At 41.7% G+C, this 27,319-nt stretch overlaps 1 protein-coding gene across 1 annotated transcript; it reads left to right on the top strand.

The window, feature by feature from the left end:
* Nucleotides 1–414: 414 nt before the first annotated feature.
* On the top strand, nt 415–26,830 carry npffl (neuropeptide FF-amide peptide precursor like). The gene is made up of 3 exons (XM_051925108.1): nt 415–694; nt 16,409–16,527; nt 26,540–26,830. Exons 1-3 carry the CDS (start codon nt 470–472, stop codon nt 26,661–26,663), a joined length of 468 nt encoding a protein of 155 aa, XP_051781068.1. The 5' UTR covers nt 415–469; the 3' UTR covers nt 26,664–26,830.
* The last annotated feature ends 489 nt before the right edge of the window (nt 26,831–27,319 follow it).

Raw genomic sequence — 27,319 nt, 5'->3', positions numbered from 1 at the left:
TTCCTCTTATTTAAGTAAAGTCTGCACAACTAAAATCTGTGACGGGGCAGTAAACCACTCAACTGCTTATCGGTCTCCTTGCGCAGGTCCGTCGGTGCTTACAAAACAAATGGCAATTAATTAGCCATTCCAACTCTGGTATTTGCATCATGGAGTCCACTTAAAAGGATTTATGGGTTTAATAATCCTGAAAGTTGCTGGCCTCCAGGCTCCGAAGAGTGTGCATAAAGCCACGATGGATGTCTCCCTTGTGGTGAGGAGCGCTCCATTGTCCCTGGTAAATGGCTTTCAAATCAGCTAAGCTACTGCCGCTGTCACCCTCACACTGCCCCCCACCCCGACCGCTGCCCTCCATTAAAAGGCTCCCCAGCCACACACTCAGGCTTTATGTCTAATCCCTGCACATCTCTGGAGTAAATGAGCTGTCAGGAACTATCTGAAGGTATAAAAGCCAAAAAAAAATCCAAGGATGAGTGTGAAGAGAGCAGCACACGTACAGTCGCGGGACACAGAGTGGACACGACGGAGCCAAGCGAGACCACCCCCCGCCAAAATCCAGATGGAAAGCCGAGTGTTCCTCACTGCACTGGCCTTGCTGGTGGCATGGACAAGATTGGGCGCAGGTCTCGAGGAGGGTGTGGAGTCCAAAGAAAGCTACCCACTGGACTCGGAGGGCAATGTGGCAGACCTGCTGGTGAGACATTTCCTTTTCTCTTTTAGTCATTGAGTAGTGCATGCATGTCAAAATCGCCTCGATGGTGGAGCTGCCTCACCTCCGTGGTGATCGTGTCTCTGATGTTCTTAGCCATCAGACTTGAACTCATGTCAAAGTGGCAGAGAGACAGACATTACAGTCCACCTCCAAATTAGAAGCGGCTCTTTCGCAATTCAGAATCATAAATGTGTCAAAGAACCCAAAAAAATGACAATACACACGTCTTTGTTCATACAAAGTCCTTCCATACATTACCACCTATGCTATCTAAATGAAATGGGTGACATCTCACTTTGTAAAGCTAAATGGTGATAAACCTGAGGTGCTTCTTAAGGAAGACTGAAATTAGTGTGTTTCTGGTTTTATCACATCCTTCTGTGCAGAAGTGAGGAAATCTTGGGGTCATCTTAGTAATCCGCACTCTTACTTGCTCAAGTACTAACACAACATGTTCACGCACGGTAGGTTTCTGATGTAACAGTATGGCCGAGACTCTCATTCATGCTTATCACATCCCGTGTGGACTGCTGTAGCACTCTTCTGAGTGGCACTTAGGACTTAGGGGACTGCACAACGTACAGAATGCCACTGTCAGGTTCCTCTCCCATGATTGACCCTGAGAACATTCCACTCCTGAACTGAAACATCGACTCCATCGACTCATTTGACTGATTCAGTTTAAGATGCTTTTGCTTCTTTTCAAGTCTCTTCATCATTCAGCCCTTACGTCTCTCCACAGTTGCCTTCAGCTATAGAAGCCGTCACATCCTCTGCGTTCATTTGAGTCTCTGCCTTCTTTCTGTCCCTTTCTCCAAGCCTTACATTATGAGTGACCCAGCGTTTAGTATAATGCCTTACATTTCAGCTTTCAGGCATCTACAACTTTAACTTCTTTTAAAAGGAATCTTTTAAGTCCGGCTGTCTCATTGCCGTAACAGTTTTTTTATTCTATTTTCTTTTATTATTGCTTATAAAAGCAGAATTGCAATATTGCAGATGCATTTCTTTTGCCCCCCCCCCCACCCCTTCCATTGAAGCACAGGCAGGCTTGATTGTGGTCACACAGTGTCAGTACTGGGAACTGAAACCACAACCTTAGGGTCTGGGGGGCCAAAGCCTTAGCAGGCAGTGTGGGCTTAAATACATTTTACAGTATTTGTACATAAATGTTTGAACATATTTCTGCATGTATGTATTACTTCTGTCCTGACTCCTTTGCGGTTATCTTTTTTATCTTATTCCATTGTACTTTTAAATGAATTAAATGTGTAAAGATGAAGTACCTCAAGAGCAAAGCACATTTATGCTTGTGCAGACGGTACAAAAGATTCAACATCCATCACACCGTGTGCATCTATGTGCTTCATATACACACTGATGTAACCGGAGGGAGACGGGGAGTGCAGGGGGACACTTGTGACAGTTCCGACCGATTTGATCATACACAGCGTTATGATTCATGTACTCTCTCAAAGCGAATTCCTAACATCTCAGTTGATACACAACGGATACATCACCCTGTTATGTCCTGCCGCACGAGTCTCACTGCTATATTTCTGAGGGCTTTATTTATTGAAGTTACTGGAATTAAAAAAACCTGGGAATGAGTCACTGAGGAGATGTCTTTGAGTACTGGGATGAATGATTGCATTGGGGAAAAACACACACAGATGGTGAAGGCAGTGGGATGGCAGGAGAAATAAATAAAGAGGTGAAGCTGAGCTGATGGATCAAGGCTTATGCTGACACGAGAGTCCATAAATAAAATAAAGACAGACAGATGAGAAGATCTATCTATCTATCTATCTATCTATCTATCTATCTATCTATCTATCTATCTATCTATCTATCTATCTATCTATCTATCTATCTATCTATCTATCTATCTATCTATCTATCTATCTATCTATCTATCTATCCATTTTCCAACCCGCTGAATCCGAACACAGGGTCACGGGGGTCTGCTGGAGCCAACCCCAGCCAACACAGGGCACAAGGCAGGAACCAATCCCGGGCAGGGTGCCAACCCACCGCAGCTATCTATCTATCTATCTATCTATCTATCTATCTATCTATCTATCTATCTATCTATCTATCTATCTATCTATCTATCTATCTATCTATCTATCCATTTTCTAACCTGCTGAATCCGAACACAGGGTCACGGGGGTCTGCTGGCGCCAATCCCAGCCAACACAGGGCACAAGGCAGGAACCAATCCCGGGCAGGTTGCCAATCCACCGCAGCTATCTATCTATCTATCTATCTATCTATCTATCTATCTATCTATCTATCTATCTATCTATCTATCTATCTATCTATCTATCTATCTATCTATCTATCTATCTATCTATCTATCTATCTATCTATCTATCTATCTATCTATCTATCTATCTTAAACACAAATACTGAGTTCCAGGAATATTATTCAGCTGTCACCTCCAATTTGTAAATGCAGAATTAGATCTCATTAATAACCCACCAGTATTATGGGATGCACTGTGATGCTGTCACACGCTCTGGTGGCAGCGTCCTGTTCTTTTGTGTGGGTGGCTGTACATTTTTCAATCTGGCTCTTGCTCAACACTAATTGTAAGACACATAAATTGATAGACAGCTGTAACTTAATGGAGATACAGAAGCCATGAATAATTCACCAGAGTCTCTGACTAATTGCAGTCCTAAATTGCCCTAACTGAAAAAGTAATTGCTTCAGTGTTATGAATGGAAATTATTGTGAACTAAATAAATCAAGTTAACAAATGATGCAGACTTTATTGAAAAAAAAAATTAACAACTGAAGCATTTGAAACAGAAGTCGATGAGTGTTGATGGTATGTTCTCTTATTCTAGTGCTTTAACTGTCCACTCACATATCTGTCTGCCATACAACACAAATGACTGTGGCTTATGGTGCGTATATGGACTGTTGCCTAGGATACGTCATTGTCACTGTGAAGTAAGTGACATCAGTAGTCTACTGCACTCAAAAAAAAGACTCTTGGGGTTTGTTGCTATTATATTGCTAACTTAAACTGGCCTTACCTGAAATGAACAGGTTTAAGGCTTTATACGCCCATTTCTAGTACAACTGAATTAAGTCTCTTCACAATAAGAAGTCTAATTTATGTAGAAACACTATGAATGGACTTCATGGCTTTAATTAACAGCATTACTCCCAGAAATCATTTCTAGGGTATATTGCCATTATCTGACTACCTTGGACTGATTTTACTTAAAATGAATATGTTTTTAAACTTTAAAATATTATTTGTGGGAAAATTTGTCGTTAGTTAGATACACAGATGTTAAAAAATAATATTTAATTAATTATCCAGGAAAAACACAAAAACATTTAATGTATATTATTAACAGACACTACACATTCCCAATATTAAGGTGCTTCTTTCTTTCTTTCTTTCTTTCTTTCTTTCTTTCTTTCTTTCTTTCTTTCTTTCTTTCTTTCAAACAAACAAACAAACAAACAAACAAACAAACAAACAAACAAACAAACAAACAAACAAACAAACAGACAAACTCCCACACTCCTCCCACATCATGATCCACCCACATATCCTATGGCAGCGTTTCTCAATCTTTTAAGTGTTTGCGGCCTGAGTTTTCATGACAGTTTTAATCGCGCCCCCCTAACGTTTTTTTGAAACCGTAATAAAATTTATTCCTATATTTTTGGCCTCCGATACACCGCTACAAGTTAAAATTTTCCCTACGATTAGCGACATTACGCCACATATGGCAACATTTGCGCCCCCTTCTTTGTTACGGGGGCGTGCCCCACAGTTTGAGAACCACTGTCCTATGGTATTTGTACATCACAATCACTCATTTCTCCCTCCAACATCACTACAGCATGCATCTTGCACTCCATACATAAATTTCAGACAAATGTGTATTAGATTAGATTAAATTACGTATAATTCCATAATCACTTCCTATTCGTCACATAAATGTGAGCGATTACATGAATAATTCAGAAATACAACAATTCAGTGGTTAACAAATACAGTATCATCCTATTATATAGAGAGAATAATGAAGTTTCCCCCCATATTTTTAACACCAATTCATCTGTTCACCGCCAGCCCATCCACTTATGCAGTGCACCATACTGTACTTGTTAATCAGCCTGTAATACAAAAGTTCAAGTTTCAACCTCCTCTTTACAAGTACTGTAAACACTGGCATTACATCAGTCACCATGAAGTTTTCTTCCGTGGTTCTTCTCATTTTCAGAATGACTTGTTTTGCCTATCCTAACAAAATATTCCCAATTGGGTGGATAGATAGATAGATAGATAGATAGATAGATAGATAGATAGATAGATAGATAGATAGATAGATAGATAGAAGTAAAAGGCACTATATAATAGAAAGAAGTAAAAGGTACTATATAATAGATAGATTGACAGATAGATGTAAAAGGCACTATATAATAGATAGATTGACAGATAGATGAAAAAGGCACTATATAATAGATAGATAGATAGATAGATAGATAGATAGATAGATAGATAGATAGATAGATAGATAGATAGAAGTAAAAGGCACTATATAATAGAAAGAAGTAAAAGGTACTATATAATAGATAGATTGACAGATAGATGTAAAAGGCACTATATAATAGATAGATTGACAGATAGATGAAAAAGGCACTATATAATAGATAGATAGATAGATAGATAGATAGATAGATAGATAGATAGATAGATAGATAGATAGATAGATAGATAGATAGAAGTAAAAGGCACTATATAATAGAAAGAAGTAAAAGGTACTATATAATAGATAGATTGACAGATAGATGTAAAAGGCACTATATAATAGATAGATTGACAGATAGATGAAAAAGGCACTATATAATAGATAGATAGATAGATAGATAGATAGATAGATAGATAGATAGATAGATAGATAGATAGATAGATAGATAGATAGATAGATAGATAGATAGATAGATAGAGAGGAATACATACATACATACATAAAAATGATCACAAACAACAACACTCCCCATCAAATACAAGAATTACTAAAAGAAAGAAAACTTTTGACTTGTCTGCAGATAAAAGAAGAGTCCCAGTCCTAGTGAGGCACTATAAAGGTGTATCACGTTTCTTGATGCACTTCTGCTGAATTAGTTGTTTGTCTGAAAGTCTCAGTGTTGGTATGTCAGAGAGAGGATGTGCAGCATTGTTTATCGTGACACTCAGTTTTGCTTTAATTCCCCCCTTTAGCTTTGACGTCCAGGGGGTGCAGAGTGGGTCCCATAACTGAGCCTGCCATCTTGATCAGTTTCTTGACTCTGCAGGCCTCTCTTGAAGTGACATTACAGCCCCAGGCCACCACACTGGTCGTCACAGATTTGTATGACATATAAAGGATGTCACTACCCACAGTCTCCTAAGAACAAAGAGTCTGCTCTGCCCTCTCCACTGTGGTTTCTTTGTGTTACAAGGCCAGTTCAGCTGAAATGTGAACACCAGTCTCTTGGTTACAGGGCTGCCACCGTGCCGCCCCAGTCAATTTTTCTTTCATAGTCCAGTTACGTTCTTGCAGTGAATCAGTTTTTGAGTTTGTATGCAGCCATAGCCATTATGACGCTTCTAAACGTAAGATTGTGTGCTGTTGTATTGGGGTCTCCTTTACTGAAGATGTAATTTTCCTTTCAGCTGTGAACCGAGTATAACGATGCTGTTTACACTGCATGAACACAAAGATGCACTTCCCGCTATTTTATATAAAAACTGTGGAGTCACTGCCACAGTTTTCTGCTGTTGTAGCCCCCTGCCGCTTCTAATAGGTCGTGTGTAGTGCAGTCGGCATTCACTTTCACAAATAATAGGACGGTTCTGTGGAGTCATTTCTGAATTCCAACTGTTTTACAAAGCAGATGATCTTTTCTGACTTGGCAAACTGTGTCTGTCGGCTCCATAAAAGATCTTAATGAACCAGTTAGTCCAAATTGCAAGCTGTTATCCGAGCTGGCCGTGGTGACAGCTGGCTGAGTTCTGCTTTGCATGCCTTCACAGGATTGCTGGACTTCCAATATTTGAAGCGAGTGAATGAGATGTTCAAGATAGAATATCCAAAACCCAGTTGTGAATCCCTAAAACAAGATGTCGTAACAGCTACTTTACTGTTAGAGTAAACTGGGAAACATTTTTTTTCGCAAGTCAGGCTTGTGTGCATTTGCAGTGGATTCAGAAGCTTCTGTCACATTTTGTTGTGCTATAGCCTTGTGCTAAAATCGTTTCATTTTTTTCCCTCATCAAGCAACACTCAATGCCTCAAAATGACAAAGCGAAAACAGGATTTTAGAAATTGAAAAGCTGGAATATCCCATCGACACACATTGCTGTAGTACGTTGGCAGCCATTCCAGCTTGGAGTCTTCTTGGGTCTTCTGTGTCAAGCAAGCTTCAGACATCTTGGTTTGAGGATTTTCTGCCATTCTGCACTGCAGATCCTCCTCATGCTCTGTCTAGATGGGCCGATATGGTCGTTGGACAGTTAGTGTCAGGTCTCCTCAAAGACGATTGACTACGTTGAGTCTGAGTTCTGGTTGGACCACCCAAGGAAATTCCAGGAGTTGTCCCTAAGACACTTTGCTTTGTGCTGAGAGTTCCTTGAACCTTCGGCCCAGTCTGAGGTCCAGGAGTCTCTAGAGCAGGTTTTTCATTAAGATTATCTCTGTATTTTACTCCATTCAGCTTTCCATCGACCCTGAGTAGTCTCCCAGTTCCTGATATTGCTATCAAAATGGTATTGTACAGTGCAGGTAATGAGTGGTGCCCGGTTTTCTCCAGACACAATGCTAATCTTGGTTTCATCAGACCAGGGAATCTTGAATCTTCTCACAGTCTGAGAGACCCTCAGTTGCCCCTTTAGCAAACTCCAAGCGGGCTTTCAGGTGTCTTTTACTGAGGAACTGGCCTCCCTGCCTTGAAGCCCAGATTGGTGGGGTTGGCTTTCTGGAAGTTTTTGCCATCTCCACACGTGCTCTCTGGAGTTCAGCCACTTTGACCATTGGGTTCTTAGTCACCTCTCTGATCATAGCCCTTTACCCTCGATTGCTGAGTGTGGCCTGATGGCCTGCTGTGAGGTGTAGTTGTTCCAAACGTCTTTAATTAAAGAATTATGGAGGCCCATGTGCTCTTAAGAATCATCTGTGCTACAAGAAATAATTGTCACCTTCCCCTGAGCTGAGCTTCGACACAATCCTGTCTTTGCAAGCAATTCCTTCAACCTCATGGCTTGGTTTTCCCTCAGATACACATTGCCAGCTGAGAAGGTGTGTGTCTTTCCAAATTATGTGCGCTCAATGGAATTGACCAACTCCAAACGAGGTGTGGAAACATCTCAGTGATGATCACAAAATGGGAAACACCTCAGCCATCTTTCAAGTGTCACAGCCAAAGTGTCTGAATACTGGTATCAATGTGATATTTCATTTTTTTTATTTTTAATAAATTTGGTTTTCGCTTTGATATACTGGGTAAGCGAGTGTTGCTTGAGGAGGAAAGAAATGAATTTAGACAATTTTAGTGCAGGGGTCTGGAAACTTTATGAAAGGCACTGTATTTATTGGGGTGGCACTGATGCCTTCCAGTAAGAACACACAATGTTCGTGTCCCATGTCCTCCCTGCGTGGTGTAGGGGACTGGATTCCCATATGACGACCACTGCCACCTTGCGTATGTTGTTGGATCCTCTCCTGAATCTCAGCTTCCATTGGTCCGTTCCTTATCTCTTGCCAGCTGGACACAAAGTTATTTCTCCGCTCTGCTGGCCAATGTATCGTCGCTCTGGCCTCCCGTCCAAGAAGTGTATTTTTCCCCATCTCATCAGGTATGCCCGTTTCCCTTCTATACTGAATTTTGCATGTCCTTTCCGTGTTTGCGTGGGTTTCTTCCAGGGGCTCCGGGTTTCCTCCCACAGTCCAAAGAAATGCAATGCGATTAGGCGGATTGGAGACACTAAATTGGCCCAAGTGTGTGTTTGGTGTGTGCTTGCCTTGCAATGGACTGCTGCCCAGTCCAGGATTTGTGCTTACTTCATGCCCTCCAGGACTCCCCCAAGAGCCTGGTTTGGATTGAGCAGGGTAAAAAAAAATGACACAACTGCATATGTTGATAAAATGACATCAATTAGTTAGAAAGATGCGGTTATAATTTCATATTGAACAAATGGTCATAATGTGTCTCCTCATGATCTCACTCATACTTTATTCATATGTTACACATATCAGCCAATGCACCATTATTACGGTATTAATATTATTATTACTCCCAGCTTTCCCACTATACCTCAGTTGTGACTTTCCATCTACAATGGCAAATACATCAAAATATGAACTCATACTCAGCACACACAATAAAATCTGGTGAGACAGATTCTGCATAAAATCTTACTGGGAGACACATTAGATAACCTAAATAAGACCATGGGCATCACTGCCATTGAATAGTAATGATCTCAGTCGCTGTTCCAATAATATAAAACATTCAATTCCAGGACATACTGCCACCTATAGGAAAACTTTACTGCTCAAAGGTTGATCTTTGACGGATCATCAGATTCTCGCTTACGTTTCATTTAAGAATTAACGTCATCGCAGATGTTTCTCCTAAAATTCCTTACGAGACATAGCTTCAGACAATAAGGAGACGTGAGGTAACAAGGAGACAAAATTGAGAATTTGGTTTGAAGAGCATGTGAGATCCCTTTCTGGTCTCATTTTCATCTCTTGCAAGACTTCATATTTTTTATTATTATCGGACTGATGCCTTATTTAAGGCGACATACAACATGTTGTGAAGAAAGGCAGACTTGCAATACGCTGTAGTCGCTGTGGTGTGTCGGTTAGAACACAGGAACTAATCCAACCATTTCAGGAAATCGCTTTAATGTTGAGATGCCAAAATTTCACATGAAGTAGAACAACTGTACAGGTAGGTGAGTAGGTATATGTGTGGTTCTAACAGGCAAACAACAAAATAAGATATTTAGTACATATACATGTTATCTCACTATGCTATACACAAATGTCCAATAAGTGGCACTATAGCTTCACACTTTCAACGCAAGGTGTTTGCAATTACAAGTTCAATGTGGAAACGTAAAATATTAACCTAACTACTAATTATGTACATAAGCACTTACATTTGGTCAACAACGCACAAACTTAAACTTTCTCCGGCGGCTCCAGTAGTTCCGGCTTTCACGAGGTACATCTCACAAAACGCGCATGCACCCTGCACACGCCACGGTTTTCACGTGATCATGCTTCAGCGCCTTAAAGGCACAGGAGCCTTTTTTACACAACATTTCAGATGCAATCGGTTATATTTTTTTGTTTTGCCATTTGGAGCACAGGCAGATGAAGTGACTTGCTTGTGGTCTCACAGTGGTGTCAGTAGTGGGATTTGAACCCACAACCTCAGGGTTTGAAGTCTAAAGTCTTAACCATTGTCTGCCTTTTCTTACTGTGAGTGACTATGAGCTAAGTGGAGCACAGCCATATAAACTAGAGCAACTGATAGTATTATTCAGAAGCAAGGACTACAGTTTTGTAATCATATTAAAGTGTTTTGTTACCACAAACAACTGTCCATACATTTCACCAGATATTACTGAGCATGCAATGCAAATATTTTCAATTTGTTAAAAAAGATGCTACATTGAAAATGTGAGCCCATTGTGTGACTTTGTTGAGATTTGTGCTGAAACTCATGAGGAGACCCTGGTGAGGATACCTGGGTATTTCTTCTCCATCCATCCATCCATCCATCCATCCATCCATTATCCAACCCGCTATATCCTAACACAGGGTCATGGGGGTCTGCAGGAGCCAATCCCAGCCAACACAGGGCACAAAGGCAGGAACAAACCCCGGGCAGGGTGCCAGCATTTCATTTCTCAGGAGAAAAATCTGAGAAGCATGAGAGCAAAGAAAATGTCTCCATTTTATTTCTTTCTGATCTCATTTTTGTCTAGGAGAAACCAAAGAAATATTAAAAAGATCTCTTTTTTGATTTTTCATACTTATGGGTACTTGGAAAATGTGAACCCACTGTGTGACTTTGCTGAGCTCTCTGCTGAAACTCACTAGACACTGTGAGGATACCGGGGAGTTTTTACTCAGGAGAACATTCTGAGAAGTGTGAGACAAAAGAAAATGTCTTTTATTCTTTCTAGTCTCATACTTGTCTAGGAGAATCCAAAAAACATATTAAGGAGATCTCTTTTTTTGATTTTTCATTCTTATGAGCAGGCCACAGTTGATCTGAATTTTGATAAGTTCAACAGTCCACACTCAAATGGTTATTAAAATGGTGCTTTACTGGGTGGTGTGGTTCCTCATTGCCTGATAAAGAACCTTTTCATTCTGAGAATTCTTTGCACATGAAGTTTTTTTCTGCACTCTTTGAAAAGATCCCTAATATGTGGCAAAGCTATTGGGATATCGACTACCGTATATACTCACATATAAGTCGGGTCTTGAAACCTGAAAAATCAATCATAAAATCAGACCCCGACTTGTACACCCGTTCAAAAATGCGACACTTCATTTTTTTTCATTTCCTCCAATCTCGCACCAGTGTCTCAGACGCATCGAATTTTGTTGCAGCAGCGCAGTCACCAATTTCTTTCGCTATTAAAAACGACGTTTAACTTAAAACCAGCTTCATATTTTCTTCTGATCGAATGCTCCATCGTAGATAAGGGATGCTCTTATGATAAAGGTGTATGAGAGTGTGAGATACAAAAAACAGAAAACAGTACAAACATCACTTCAGAATAGTTTGGGTATTACCGTGTGGTCACGTAGGCACAATGGAGAGAGAGGTTAGGAGCACGCGCTGATATTGCACACTCCCGCACCCACACAGTGTGCTCCATGGTTACTCTCTCGGGTGGGTGTTAGCATATCACAATTTCTTGTACCAATAGCGAGAGTTTTCTGCATTCGACTTATACGACCGACATTATAAAATACCAGAAATTATACTGTAAAAGCAAGTCCCGACTTATCCACGGGGGAACGTATCTGTGGGTATATACGGTAATTATTGTTATTCATGGAACCTGTCATGGATCTGAAGAAGTCATTTCATTCTGGAACCTTCATAGGGACGATTCTTCTAGGATCCAAAAATGATTCCTCTATGACATCACTCTGAAGAATCACTTTAGTGTTAAGAAAGTGCGTCACAGAAGCCAAATGTCATATCATTTTCTAATCTGTTTAATCCAGAGCAGGGTCCCAGGGGGTTGCTGAAGCTTATTCCATCTAACACAGTGCACAAGGCAACACAGTCACTCACACCAATTTGGCGTCACCAATCCACCTAATCTGAATGTCTTTGGACAGTGGGATAAAACCCATGTTGACATGGGGATAACATGCAAACTCCACACATTCCTGATGTGAATCCTGGTCTCCTTACTCCGAGGTAGCAAAGCTACCACTGCACCATTCAGATGTTTCGGTCTCTTACTGTGGAGGATTTCCGGCTTTCCAGTCCGGCCCTCACCCCCAGGCCGCTAGGAGGAGCCCTCCGGACAGCATATTGGTGCCCCGAGTTCCAGCAGGGCCTCATGGACTCTGTAGTTTTTATACACAGCCCTGCTGGATACCTTGGGGGCTGCCAGGAGTCGCTGCAAAGGGCCTCATGGACTCTTTTCTGCCCTATAACCCGGGAGTGCATCCCAGTCACGTGACTGGAAGAAGCGATGTGTTCCCGGGATGAAGAAAAGGACTTTGCCCTGACCCGGAAGGAAAACGGACTTGTGGGTTTGGCTTGGAGCCACTTCCGGGTCAGGGGCTATAAAAGGACTCTGGGTAAGCCCAGACATTGAGCTGAGCTGGGAGGTAGGGTGGCGACGTGTCTGGGAGAGGAGGAGTATTGTTAGTAGAGAGTATTGTGTTTAATGAGTGTGTGGAGGAGAGTGCTTTGTGCACTTTATAATAACAGAATAAAAAGTTATTATTATTATACATTCACCTGGTCATCAGAGTGGTACCTGAGGGTTCGAGAGGTGGACACGAGCATCTACTGCTACATTACTTATTCACAACCCCCCCAAACCTAACTTTCAAAACCCACGTCATCGAATTTGGGGGTGATGGAAGACAGGGTACAATCCCATAAATGACACTGGTCCATTGCAGGCCCCACTCACTCACAAGGCTGTGTGGATATGGGAGGAGAACCGGGGTACGCAGAGGAAAACTCATAAGGACAAGGAGATAAGATCTGAAAGCCGCATTGTAAGTGAACACCGTTTGGTGGTTTTATTTTTATGCTTTCCAAAGACAGTGGGCCTCAGTTATAGTGCCGTTGGTTGATCACATGTGTCAGAATTACTATGCAACTAACTCAGTACTTTTTTCTACACAATAATTGTAGTTAATTAGTTCGCTGGAGCTCCACACTCTTGAATATGCTACATACGATTAAACTTGACTAAAGTATTCTTGATATTTTTTCAGTTCTTGCTTTTCTTAGTGACTGGCCTCGGCTTTTGTTGATGGTAACTGCAAAACACGATTTTAGACTAAACTACATTCTTTTCAATTCAAATGGGTAATCAGTAAGAATAACCTGAATTTTGGGAGTATTTGTTGATGTTGTTTACGATTTTCATATATTTGTATCGGTCACTTGGGCATTACTTTTTGTGTTTTTCATTAGTTGTTTATTCAAGATTTAAGTTTTTTTGATCTAGCCATAGCCAGACAAAGTTGTAACACATCTTGGAGGCTGCATATTTAGATGGTGCAATGTACTGAACATTTTAATTTTGGGGTTGTTTTCTGCAGTAGTGGAAGTGGAATATAACAACCAGTACTATGATGTGAAGGCTTCTTATATGATTGCTGGGGGTTGTACTGTATATCGGCTCACTTCAAGTACTGGTTTTCTCAGCGTGAATGTATGGTAGTGATGTCTTTGTTGGTAGAGAAAAGAAGACACAGGAATGAAAAATGTAAGCAATGAAGGGAACAACTTGTTATGAAGGATTGAGGTTTAAAGCAGGAGAGAAGTAAGGCTGGTACAGAAGAAGAAGAAGAACAAAGGAAGGGCCTGCACAAAGGAGTTGTTGATATGGGTGGTAGTGAGGGTGTGCGATCCTCAAATAGCCGTTTGCAGGATGACGAGAGACAGTAGGAAGTTCCACCACTTTGGACGGACCCTTGGTTAGTGGTTGAGTCATTCATAGTCAGGATGTCACCTCTGACCTTGCCGCCATGATTGGCCCTACTAGGAGTACACGACTCCCAATGGCATCTCTCAGAGGATCACTCATATATGTTAAGGCGATAATGCCTCATTGGAACCGGTTGAAAGAAATAATCTTGAGAATTAGAATATATGGACAGTTGTCCAAACCTTACCCTTTTGGTCATGTGGGACATGTTAACTGGACTACAGTAGTATTTAAAATGATGCCTGCCACCGCTTGCTTTTGTTGGACACGAGGAGATCACTTTTCCTGTATTTTATGGCACGCCGATTTGAGCTTAATGCTGCATTTGGCTAAAACTCAGAACTCGCAATTACCAACCTCTGACTCGGAAAATGTGTCCCAGATTCAGATATAACTATATCACAAACTCAGACCTGGTCTCTCAAGTTTGGATTTGTCCGAATTCAGTCCAAAATGGCAACGTACACCACTTTAGTTTGTTCATTAAAAGAATTTACTTTAAATGAATCAGCTTAATCCACGGTACTGAATATCGAGAGGGTAAACGTTAACATTACCAGCACAAAGAGTAATGGACTTAACCGATATTAGTTTGATACATGCTACTGTTTGTTGTTTGCCTCCAGTGGCTGCTGAATTTGATTGCAGCTTCCACATTGCCATGAGCATAAAAATCTTTTTTAGACATGACAACATACTTTTTTTGCACCTTTCTTGCTCCTCAGTTTCGACTATGAAACTATTGGTTAGGGTTCGTTGCTGGAGCACCAGCTTTCATGGGGGTATTTTTTTGATGGTCCGGATTGGTTTCACGCTCCTTGGTTGCTTCCAGGAGCCTCTTGAACCCGGAACTGTCGATGAGTCGGGCAAATGAGGGCACACACAGACAGCAAGGAGTTAGTGCAAATGTGCGTCCATTGCTTTTAATAAAAAACACACAAAAGCAAACAGTGTTCGAAAGTGAAGTGCATGAAAATGATCTTCAATGAATAAATACAGTGCATCCAGAAAGTATTCACAGCGCATCACTTTTTCTTGTCTTGTCTTGTCTTGTTGAATATGATGCCACAAGCTTGGCACACCTATCCTTGGCCAGTTTTGCCCATTCCTCTTTGCAGCACCTCTCAAGCTCCATCAGGTTGGATGGGAAGCATCGGTGCACAGCCATTTTAAGATCTCTCCAGAGATGTTCAATCGGATTCAAGTCTGGGCTCTGGCTGGGCCACTCAAGGACATTCACAGAGTTGTCCTGAAGCCACTCCTTTGATATCTTGGCTGTGTGCTTAGGGTCGTTGTCCTGCTGAAAGATGAACCGTCGCCCCAGTCTGAGGTCAAGAGCGCTCTGAAGCAGGTTTTCATCCAGGATGTCTCTGTACATTGCTGCAGTCATCTTTCCCTTTATCCTGACTAGTCTCCCAGTCCCTGCCACTGAAAAACATCCCCACAGCATGATGCTGCCACCACCGTGCTTCACTGTAGGGATTGTATTGCCCTGGTGGTGAGCAGTGCCTGGTTTCCTCGAAACGTGACGCCTGGCATTCACACCAAAGAGTTTAATCTTTGTCTCATCAGACCAGAGAATTTTCTTTCTCATGGTCTGAGAGTCCTTCAGGTGCCTTTTGGCAAACTCCAGGCGGGCTGCCATGTGCCTTTCACTAAGGAGTGGCTTCCGTCTGGCCACTCTACCATACAGGCCTGATTGGTGGATTGCTGCAGAGATAGTTGTCCTTCTGGAAGGTTCACCTCTCTCCACAGAGGACCTCTGGAGCTCTGACAGAGTGACCATCGGATTCTTGGTCACCTCCCTGACTAAGGCCCTTCTCCCTCAATCACTCAGTTTAGATGGCCGGCCAGCTCTAGGAAGAGATGGAGGCCACTGTGCTCATTGGGAATTTCAAACGCAGCAGAAATTTTTCTGTAACCTTCCCCAGATTTGTGCCTCGAGACAATCCTGTCTCGGAGGTCTACAGACAATTCCTTTGATTTCATGCTTGGTTTGTGCTCTGACATGAATTGTCAACTGTGGGACCTCATATAGACAGGTGTGTGCCTTTCCAAATCATGTCCAGTCAACTGAATTTACCACAGGCGGACTCCAGTTTAGCTGCAGAAACATCTCAAGGATGATCAGGGGAAACAGGATGCACCTGAGCTCAATTTTGAGCTTCATGGCAAAGGCTGTGAATACTTATGTACTTATGTGCTTTCTCAATTTTTTTATTTTTAATAAATTTGCAAAAACCTCAAGTAAACTTTTTTCACATTGTCATTATGGGGTGTTGTGTACAGAATTCTGAGGAAAAAAATTAATTTAATCCATTTTGGAATAAGGCTAACATAACAAAATGTGGAAAAAGTGATGCACTGTGAATACTTTCTGGATGCACTGTAGATTTGCTTTGTTTTACTACCACCCTTGGACCCCAGATGTTACATTCTCCCACTTTTTGGCTTTCAGCAACCCGAAGATCACAGCTGGCAAGGAGATGAGCGACTGTTGAATGCCATCCTGCGATCACTGGCTCACGCGACCCAGCGCTACAGCCGAAGTCCTTCTTTTTTATTTCAGCCGCAAAGGTGAGTACACCTGCCACACTGCAAAAATTGTTCAACAATGGCTTGATGAACATGACAAAGAGCTCAAGGTGTTGACTTGGCCTTCACATTTCCCAGATCTCAATGAGATTGAGCGTCTGTGAGATGTGTTAGAAAAAAAAAAGCAAGTCTGATCCATAAAGGCCCCACCACGCAACTTGAAGGACTTACAGTAACTGCTGCTAACGGCTTGGTGCAGATACCACAGGACACCTTCAGAGGTCTTGAGGATTCCATGCTTTTAACGGGTCAGCACGAAGGGGGGCCTATTCAATATTGTTCATTCTTGTAGATAAATTATTTAATTTTAACTTGTAATGAATCTGTTTGATGAATGAAAAAAATAAGAAACTTAGCTGAAGGACATTGGCAGCCTTCTGTCATTTGGTGACCTGGACAAAAAGTGCAACTAGAAATGACGCCCCCTGGGTTCACACTGGCCTTGTGAAAGTTAGAACACTGAGGTATTAGTGCTTATTGCAAAAAAAAATCTTTTGGAAGAAAAACAATTGCAAAATGCAGTTTCACTGGCTAGACAGCTATGGAGGAGTACTTCAGAAATAAATAAATTAATTAAAATTGGGAGTGGTCTCCCCTAGAGTTTCTTGTATACTGACATATGGGGTTGGATATTTGAGGAGTAAACTGCAAGACAATGATTATATTTCTATACTATATACATTAAAGAGACATCAACAACAAATCAAATCAAATTAATAATATATTGAACAATTATTATAAAAGTAAAGTTGAAAAAAATTGGACTCTGCAGCTGCACGAATTAAAGGTAAAGTACCACTTCTGGTTAGCAGAATAGCCCAAAAGTTGATAGAAATCTATGTTTTATACCTAAAACTTGCATGTAAAATTTAGTTGACCTAAGTGAAAGCGTACTCAAGTTATTGTGCCTACACACACACACTCAAGAGACAGATACACAGACATAATTCCAAAAATCGTATTTTCAGACTTAAAGGTCTAAAACGTCAATCCATCCATCCATCCATTTTCCAACCAAGATTCATCAAAATCTTGAAATGGAATTTTTGGAGGATTCCAATACTTTCCCTATACTTCTTATACGAGAAAGTCAGGGAGGTTTAAAACATCGAGATTCATAAAACTCTTGACATTGAATCTTTGGATGATTACAATACTTTCTGTAGAATTTGTGTATGCGAAAGTAAAAGTAAGTAAATAAATAAATAAATAAATGCATACTGTGAAACGATGAGCCTCGACACAAAACAAAGGTTTGGGGCAACCACCCGTGTACTTGACCTTGGCTACAAAAGCCAAAGTTTTCAGCGCAATAGAGTACAGAAGAGAGTCCAAACCAGAGCTGCCCAATGAAGGAAGGAAGTTGGGTTTTATAAGGAGGTTTAAGAAGTGATGTCGTCCTTGGGGCCAGGACAGGAAGTGATGTCGTCCTCAGAGCTAAGGTGGAAGTGACGTCTTTGTACTCAGGCAGAAATTCCCGTGTCTGGTCTGTAGGAACAAAATAAGAGGGTTGGGTGCACCCCGCCACCCCCAGGCCAGGCATGGAATTCCCTTCTTTTGGTCCCTGTGTCTGGCTCCCATGCGCACGTGTGTGACAATACATACATAAAATTGTAAAATGTGACAATAAATAACAATATAATTAATTAATGTCATGAAATATCATTTGCTTGTTTCTTTAGATTCTTATTTAATTGCCTTCTCCATTTACAGTATTATTTCAGCAGCACCATAGGCACCATAAAGTACCGTAAGACTTGAAATTAAAACTGTCATGTTCACCCTAAGTATTGAGAGGGCGGGGTTTAGCAAGTGCTGTTTTTTGATTGGTGAACTGCCGGTGAAGCACATGCTCAAAGTTGTGATGGGAAACGTTTTCCAGAATTACTGCAGAAAGCAACTCCTTTAATCGAAGAAGCTCTCAATCAGGAGTCTGCGTCTGAAGTATTCATGCAGTAAATACGGCACTTGATGGCTGAATATCGTCTTTAATTCCTATGGCACACTTCCATACACAGTACGTGGCTCAAAATGCTTTCTTTACAAGATGTCCAAGAAAGAGTAGTTAGAAGAACAACGAACCAGTGATTTACAAATCAAAACACAGCACTTGCTAGAGTTTGTGCTGTCAGCTCTGACGGTGTTAAAATCAGTTTTTTATTTGGTTGCACCTTGATTCACTTTAAGGGGGTTTGGGACCCAATAATATTGAATAGGATGTTAGTTTTTGCATTTAAAGTAAGCTGAGTGCTTTTTACTGTCTTTCTGTGATGGCATTTTTTATTGTCATTTTCCGTCACTATTTTGTGACCTTGCATCATGACATTCTGTAGGTCCTGGTCACCAGGGGTTGGTCACAAGGGTCACGACGTTGGGCATCAATTACATACGGTTATTCCCTATGAGAGTTTGACAGATGAAAGCTTTCCATTGCAATTTACTAAAAGCCATTTATTTATTTACTACATTTATTTGTTTACTGAGAACAAATTTCTCATTTTTCGGTTTCCTCTTTTGACTCCTTTGGTTTGTTCCCACGGATTTGACCTCAGTTTGTTTCTTTGACTAACACATGTCTCCAGGCCCTTTTCATTTTTCTTTTCAGTTTTCATTTCAAGATGAATCTCATGTCGCATGTGGGGTCAACAAAATAAATCATTCATTCATTCATTTTCATTCGCTTATCTGAGATCAGGTCACGGGGGCAACCATATGTCCTTTTCCCCAATCACACTTACCAACTCATTGTCATTTTGCTACTGGCTCATTGAAATATGTGCTATTTTATCTTGTACTTAACTTGGGGGGGGAGTGAGGTCGAGAATTCTGCTTCTGTCTTTAATTGCTAAAAAAGTCTTAATAGTTTAGGTGCTGCTGTGTTTTTTTGTTTTTGTAATGTCCTGGGCACCATTTTAGGTCCTTGATCGCCACCATTTTGAGTTCTTGTCTCTAGGCTTGGGTTGTGACCTCAGAGGCTGTGACCTGTTTGTAATCGATGTGACAGGATTAGATGATGGTTAGGGTTTCGTTTCCTTATCAAAACTTTATCAAAAACCTTTTATTCAAAGTCTTCTCACTTGTTTATGATGGCTTGCTTGTTCCTGTCAAACTTGATTTTTGTCGCACCACATCACATCACAAACTGTCGTTTCCACTGTAATCACTGAGGTGGAATGTCACCTACACTGTTAGGTCATTACTGTTAGGTCATTACCATCAGTTGAATTGCTTTGGCATTTTGTTGTGCTAACATGGGTTTAATTTTACAACCCAGCAACTTTTGAAAGGTCTTAAAGTCTACAATTTATGTTGAAGCCACAGTAATGTGCACACAAAAATTCACTAAGATCGACCCGGCTTTTTCCTATATGAAGACTTCACTGCTCAATGGTTGATCTTTGATGGCTCGTGAGACTTTAAAGAGATTCTCATTTACTTTTCATTTAAGAATCAACGTCATCACAGATGTTTCTCCTAAAATTCCTTAGGAGACATATCTTAAGACACAAAGGAGACCTGAGGTAAAAGGAGTCAAAATTGAGAATTTGGCTTGAAGAGCAGGTTAGGTTTAGTGAGATCTCGTTCTAGTCTTATTTTTATCCATCCATCCATCCATTTTCCAACCCGCTGAATCCGAACACAGGGTCACGGGGGTCTGCTGGAGCCAATCCCAGCCAACACAGGGCACAAGGCAGGAAACAATCCTGGGCAGGGTGCCAACCCACCGCAGGACACACACAAACAAACCCACACACCAAGCACACACTAGGGCCAATTTGGAATTGCCAATCCACCTAACCTGCATGTCTTTGGACTGTGGGAGGAAACCGGAGCCCCCGGAGGAAACCCACGTAGACACGGGGAGAACATGCAAACTCCACGCAGGGAGGACCCGGGAAGCGAACCCAGGTCCCCAGATCTCCCAACTGCGAGGCAGCAGCGCTACCCACTGCGCCACCGTGCCGCCTCTTATTTTTATTACTTTCTATTTTTACTATTGGACTGATGCCTTTATTTAAGGTGACATACAACATTTCAGTTCTGATCAATTCCATTTCTTTTGTTTTTCCAGTTAGAGCACAGCCAGGTGAAGTGACTTGCTTGTGGTCACATAATGGTGTCAGTAGTGGGATTTGGACCCACAACCTCGGGATTTGAAGTCCAAAGTCTTAACCACTGTCTACCTTTTTTCTTAGAATGAGTGTCACGTACTTGGAGCGCAGCAAAATAAATTAGAGTAACTCATAGTATTATTCAGAAGCAAGGACTGCAGTTTTGTAATCACAGTAAAGTGTTTTATTACCACAAACAGCTGCCCATACATTTTACCAGATATTACTGAGCATGCAATACAAATACTTTCAAATTGCAAAATAATGTCAAGACACTACTTGGAAGATGTGAGTCTATTGTCTGACTTTGCTGAGATGTCTGCTGACACTAAGGGGAGACACCTGCATTTTGTTTAGCTCTGATCTCATTGTTGTCCAGGACAAACCAAAAATATATTAAGGAGATCTGCTTTTTTGGATATTTCATTCCTATGCACAGTTATTGAGTTGCCCTCCCCATTACAACCTCCATCTTCACTGATATATTTGAAATGCCATGTGTGTTTTAAGCCGGACCTGCACATAAAATTTCAGGAAATTGCAGTTCTGCTATTTTTTGTGTGATTGGCGCACAAACAAACAGAAATGATTTGATCTACGGGTTTAAATGCAAAATTGATGAATAGCATCAAGCAATGCTGAAAATTTCAAAAGACAGACAGAAGGTATTACAATTTAATTTTGTTTGTATAGATTGTGCTGAGAAGGCAACAGAATCCTTTCATCTTTGGATTCCATGCCCCCCAAGTGTCTCTCTCTTTCCCATGGGCAGGGCTAATAGTTTGCCAGTATAGCGGTGGCACCAGGCGTCATGACAGGATTCTGAAATGAAAACCACAAAAGGGGGTCAGTAAGAGTTTATAATCATCATGTGAACGGTATATGTTTGCACAAATAGAAAAGCAGTAGGCCCAGCTAAATCAGAAGCGCTAATCGGGCTACCATTAATACTAAATGTCACACATGCGTGCCAGAAGGTCACCTTTTGGGTTTGCTTAAAGTAAGTAGTCCCACCCTGGGAAGAGGGGGCAACAGTCTTGTCTCCTTTTTTTCCCTCACAGCCTCTAGAAACCGCTCCTTGAGGGCATGGAAACAAAGGAAGCCCCGCCCCTTTCCAGCCCGCCCAATATAAAAAGAGAACGCTCACGGAAGGCGGCGTCTCATTCCGATGTTGACCTTGCTTCTGTGCTGTTCTAAGCCAGAAACACTTGTTAGAAGTTATCATTCTTTAAGTTATTATTCTTTTTTTATTAAATTAGAAGTTATTATTTTTTAAGAAGGTGTACTGAGGCACATAATTTTCATTTCACTTCTTGCCTTTTTTTGCTCCAGTTGAACAGGGTCTTTGCCTGGTTGGCACCCCAAGCATTTGGCTTTGACCTGCATCTCCATTTGCCCTGCTACATAAAACACGGCACCCAGACTTCATCATAGAACTTTCACTAAAAATAATAATAATGGTAATTCTTTACATTTATATGGTGCTTTTTTCATTACTCAAAGCACTTTACACAGTGAGTGGGGAGCCACTTCAACCACCACTAATATGCAGCACCCAACCGGATAACGCAATGGCAGCCATTTTGTGCGTTTCCTCTCACCACACATTAGCTATTAGGTGGTGAAGTGGTGTGAGAGAAATAGCCATCTAGAGAGAGTGGATGATTAGGAGGTGTGGCAGAAGCGCTTGGTTGGCACCGACCCGACACAGACTGACACCGGAGGTACAGGTGAAAATGAAAATAAACTTTTTATTTTTCTTCGTCTGTGGGCTACGTCTTCCCCGTACCCATAGACACAACACAGTCCTAAAACACACCAAACGAAAATGCCAACACACTCGTCTTCCTCCACGCCTCCCAGGGCAGCTTTATCTTCCTCCTCCCGACTCTGGTGCTGTGAGTAGTGGCCGCAGGCTCCCTTTATAGCCCACCCGGATGTGCTTCAGGTGGCAATTAACCTAAATTAGGCTGCACTTCCGGGTGTGGCTGCGTTACCGCCCACACGGGCTCAGGAAGTCTTGCAGCTCCCCCTAGTGGTGGCCACAGAGCCCAACAGGGATGATGTCCGGTGTTCCAGGATAGTGGCCCCCGATGCAACCCAGAGGGGCTGCCACCAAGTGTTCCGGGGGATGTAGCGTGGATCCCACAGCTGCTCCCCTGGATCTAGTGTCAAAGAGGTGTCCCGGCCAGGCATGGGTCTCAGCCGTCTGCCACAGGGGCCAGAATGACTAGGCCGTGGAATATCAGGATACGTCCTACTCTTTACAAAGGATGCCCAGGGATCTTTTTTATGACCACAGAGAAGTCAGGAACTTGGTTTTACGTTTCATCCGAAGGACGGCACCATTTTTACAGCACATTGCCCCCATCACTGCACTGGGGCATTAGGATGCACATTCAGACCATGCTGGCATCACCAATGCCTCTTCCAAGCAGCAACCCAAGGTTTTCCTAGAGGGTCTCCTATCCAAGTACTGTTGAGTTTCAGGTGGATGACTTCTTCTGAAGTACATGTGGTAAGACTGCTAGTAATTCAATTCAGTTTGTTATTGTATTATGCTCTTTGGTGAATGCACGCTCAGAACGCTGAAGTATGTTTACAGGTAGATTATAATTACAAACAAAAAATACAAATGAATAATTACATAATAAATAAATACACAGAAAGGCACACGTTTGTTTCAGCAGGCCAGAAGATAAAGCAGTTCCAGAATGATTAACGTAAATGGAGCCCTGCCAAGTCTGTCCATTAACATTACTTATTGAGCTCTGGCCAGTTGATTGTGGAGGAGAGGAAAGCAGAAACTGTTCTCAGCAGCATTAATGGGGAAAAGAAACCTCTGGGGGGATCCCAGGTCAGCTACAGCAGACAATGTCAGGCACCATCACAGTCCTGGAGACCTCAACCAACATGCTAGCCACCCCCCTCTGGGCATTTGACAGTGTTGTCTTGTGCTGATGACACTTTATGTGACTTGTGAATTGTGGGGTATGTCATACCTGCTGACCGGTGTTACTGATCACATTGCCGGACCGTGTCAATTTACACGTCTGATTATCAGTGGGTATGTCAGATTCAGCAACGGAGTGCTGACTTTCTAGCACTGTCTCGTTCATGGCTTTTTCTGACAGATGGAGCCGGTGCTGTAAGAAGGGTTAACAGGTAGTTAGCAGCAATGTCAGCTCATTTTCTTTTCCATTTTTTCATTCTGTTTTGGTACTCAAAACATGAGACATCAGACAGAGAGCTTCTTTTCTGTTTGTGAAGTCCAAAACGCCCATATTCCGTATTTTTCGATGCTGCCTTCCTGTGCTTCTGGTTGTCAGCTCTCATGCACACAGAGCCCACCCGTATGACTAGACAACATCATCAAAGCTGTTTGAGGTCAAGTGAGTCAGTGGTTACGTCAAACTACACAAGTGTCCTTCAAGGACTGCCTCCGACTTGCTAAAATAATGTAGAGTGAAAATTGCTGGAAAAGTCATCTAGTGTGACAGGGCGTTAACATTAAGACATCATCTTTCCATCCATTGATTTCAAGGCTCCTAGTATCTGGGAAGACTCAGAAAAGAGCTTGGCTGTAGAGCAGTGACACCAAGAGAAACAGAAATGGAGCCGGGTTAGTAAGAGTTCATAATTATTGTATAACATACTTTTGTACAAATGACTAACAAACAGAGATTGAATATGCAGAGCTGATCAGCAGCCCTAATCAGGTATGACAGTTGTTCGTCTTCAACCGGAGACTGAAGTGGCATCTCTTATAACAAGCAGGCAGCATTGGGGCTCTGTAGCTCAACCACATACTGCTATTTTGCTAATCCTTGGTATCTTTTAGTTGGCCGACATCTTGAGATCTTGTTTATAAGTTCAAACAGGTAAGCAGTGTTTTTGCCTGAAGGTAAGGAGTCAGACTTTTTAGTTCTTGTACTGATTCTTGCAGCCAAATCCCTGTTGGTTCATCAGAATCATGGTATGGACTCGCTCAGTGTTGTCATCGGTAGTGGATATGGATGGCATCCTGCTACTTTTTTGTGCTTAGCACTTGTCTGAACATTTTTGAAGTTCTCAATCTGTTTGTAAACGCCATGGTCAAACACTGATGCCATATTGTGCAGAAAGCCTATTGTGGATTTCAGCCCCTGGTATACCTCCAGCTCATATAAAACAGATCAGCACTCACTGTTCTTCTCTGGTGCGAATGGCAAGCGGATCGACCAGCTTTACTAGAAAACACCAAGAAAAACTGTCTGATCTGTGCTGAATAAAACCTGGGCAATAATCAGTTAATCGTGCTTAGACTACCAGGTGGCTCTCTGTCTTTAGGATGATTTATAGTTCCACGTTGAGCCAACGCCATACCTTTGTCACAGCCCGTGCAGGCTACGGTGTAGGTAGGGTGTAACCTGAGGCGCACCTCCTCAAAATTATGGTTGTGAGTCACGTCGATGCGGACCCTACATTGATCACTACGACTCTGATTGGCCAGTTTGATAACTACGTATTTCCAGAAATGTGTTTCCCTTTGTTAGAAGTAAACATGAGAACAGACTGGGGGAAAGACTTGCTGAAGAAGTTCAAAAATATGCATATTTGTATTATCACAACACAACAAGACAATGAGATGATGGCCAGTTTATGGCATGAAATATCGGCCAGCATTGGTTTGGAAAAATGGAAAAATGCAGGAAAATGTGCAGGACAAATACATTCACATAGTGTTCAGGCATGTGCTGGCAGCGTGGCACGATGTGGGAATATAAACTGCTTTTGATGGCGTAGCCTACAGAGTAGGCTCAACTCTGTAGTTTGATGTGGTCAGGCATGGCATCTGGTCCAGCATGGCATTCAAATGAAGGGAGAAAAATATAGCATGGCACCTGTATATGGAGGAAACAGAGACATTTTAGCCTAATTTACGCTAATTCTGCAGTATCCTTGATGTACCTTCCGAACAATGGGATGTTGTAGTGCAGGGCCGACCCTCCTGGTTCCTTCCAGTCATGTTTAGGTACAACTCAGCCTCCATTCCTGTGTCCTTTCATCTCAGCCACCTGTATTCCCCCAGGCTAGCTGACCAGTAAATGGACTTAAATATGAAATTAAATTGAAAGTGTAAAGGTAATTTTACAAATAAAGACAATCTACAAAATATTTATCACAGGTGTGTTAGGTATTACCAATTTTTTCTCACCACTATAATTCCTTCCTCATTTCTGCTGACGGTTTATTCTTTAAGCTTGATTGCTTTCACACTTGATGGCTGTTTATCTTAATGAATTATTAAATGTTTGCTTGTTATTGCTTGTGTATAAATCTAGAAGAAAAATTGATGTGAGTCCTATTTATTTTGAGTACATATAAGATCGATTTCAATCTGGCCACCAGAGGGGCAACGCAGCCTAACTTGGTGTCGGTGCCAAACCTGGATAAATAGAAAGGGTTAGTGTCAGGAGGAGCATCCAGCAGTAAAACTTATGCCAAAACCTTAATGATGGAATCAATCCAATCAGCTTCGGAAAATGTTAGGGCATACACCATAGGCAACATGCAGGGGACTCACTATTTGGCCAAGGGTGGGCCTGGCCAAAGAAGTAAATCCAGAAGGAGCAGAAGAAAACATTGGAGGGGAAAGAAAACATGTGTCTGTCCAGGTTTTTCTTCAGCTCCTCCAGTTGCCTCCTTCTTCTCTAAATTCTTATGCATTTGTCTCACTGTCGATTTGAAATTGGCTCCTATGTGTGTGTGTGGGTGTGCCCACGTGAATGGTCTTGCAGTAGTCGTATGCCCAGTGCTGAGAGGTTTGAGATTGTAAGGTGATGTTATGGTTTTACCTATTTAATGTTTATCTTTATTTAATGTTATCTGCTTCTGAACAGGTTTGGTCGCGAGGCTCGAGGAGCAGTCGGTGATGAGACGAGAATACAGTCGCGAGGCTGGGAAGTCATGCCCCCGCAGTTCTGGAGTTTGGCAGTACCTCAACGTTTTGGCAGGAAAAAATAAAGAAGATGATGGTGACAGAGGCACTCAACTCTATGGGGACTTGGTGAGATCAAAGCACAGCTTGGCATTGCAGTCAGTGCCCAATAAAATGCCAAGACTGCACTCTGTATTCATTATTTTATGCATTGGCTGTAAGTGACCTGATTAAACTGCATTGGTAATAAATATTCTCTGTCCCATTCTTGAGTTCAAATTTGTTACTCAACAACAGTCAGATTTCTCCGGGAACAGAAAGTATGGATTCACTGGATGGAAAATGCATTGTGGGTTAACAGAAATCTTCATTGGGATTGTTTTAGGATTGCATGGTGGCACAGGATTTATAGTGGATTTAGAAGGTAGACAGAGATAGATAGAAAGATATGAATCACACTATATAATAGATAGATAGATAGATAGATAGATAGATAGATAGATAGATAGATAGATAGATAGATAGATAGATAGATAGATAGATAGATAGATAGATAGATAGATAGATAGATAGGTAAAAAGGCCCTATATAAGACAACAGATAGATGATAGACAGATAGATGTGAAAGGCACTATATGATAGACAGAAAACTAAGGCACTGTAGTAGATAATAGATAATAGATACATGTGAAAGGCACTGTATGATAGATAGAAAAAGGCATTATATAACAGATAAGAAAGG

The sequence above is a fragment of the Erpetoichthys calabaricus genome, chromosome 3, assembly GCF_900747795.2.
Source record: "Erpetoichthys calabaricus chromosome 3, fErpCal1.3, whole genome shotgun sequence".
In the NCBI taxonomy this organism is placed as follows: domain Eukaryota; kingdom Metazoa; phylum Chordata; class Cladistia; order Polypteriformes; family Polypteridae; genus Erpetoichthys; species Erpetoichthys calabaricus.
Note: the sequence above shows the minus strand (reverse complement) of the source record. Positions and strands in the feature narration are given on the sequence as shown.

Coding starts and splice junctions, on each gene's coding strand:
- npffl (XM_051925108.1), top strand. CDS start 470: ATGAGTGTGAAGAGAGCAGCACACGTACAGTCGCGGGACACAGAGTGG. Junction 695..16,408: donor GCAATGTGGCAGACCTGCTG/GTGAGACATTTC, acceptor TTTGGCTTTCAG/CAACCCGAAGATCACAGCTG. Junction 16,528..26,539: donor TTTTTATTTCAGCCGCAAAG/GTGAGTACACCT, acceptor GCTTCTGAACAG/GTTTGGTCGCGAGGCTCGAG.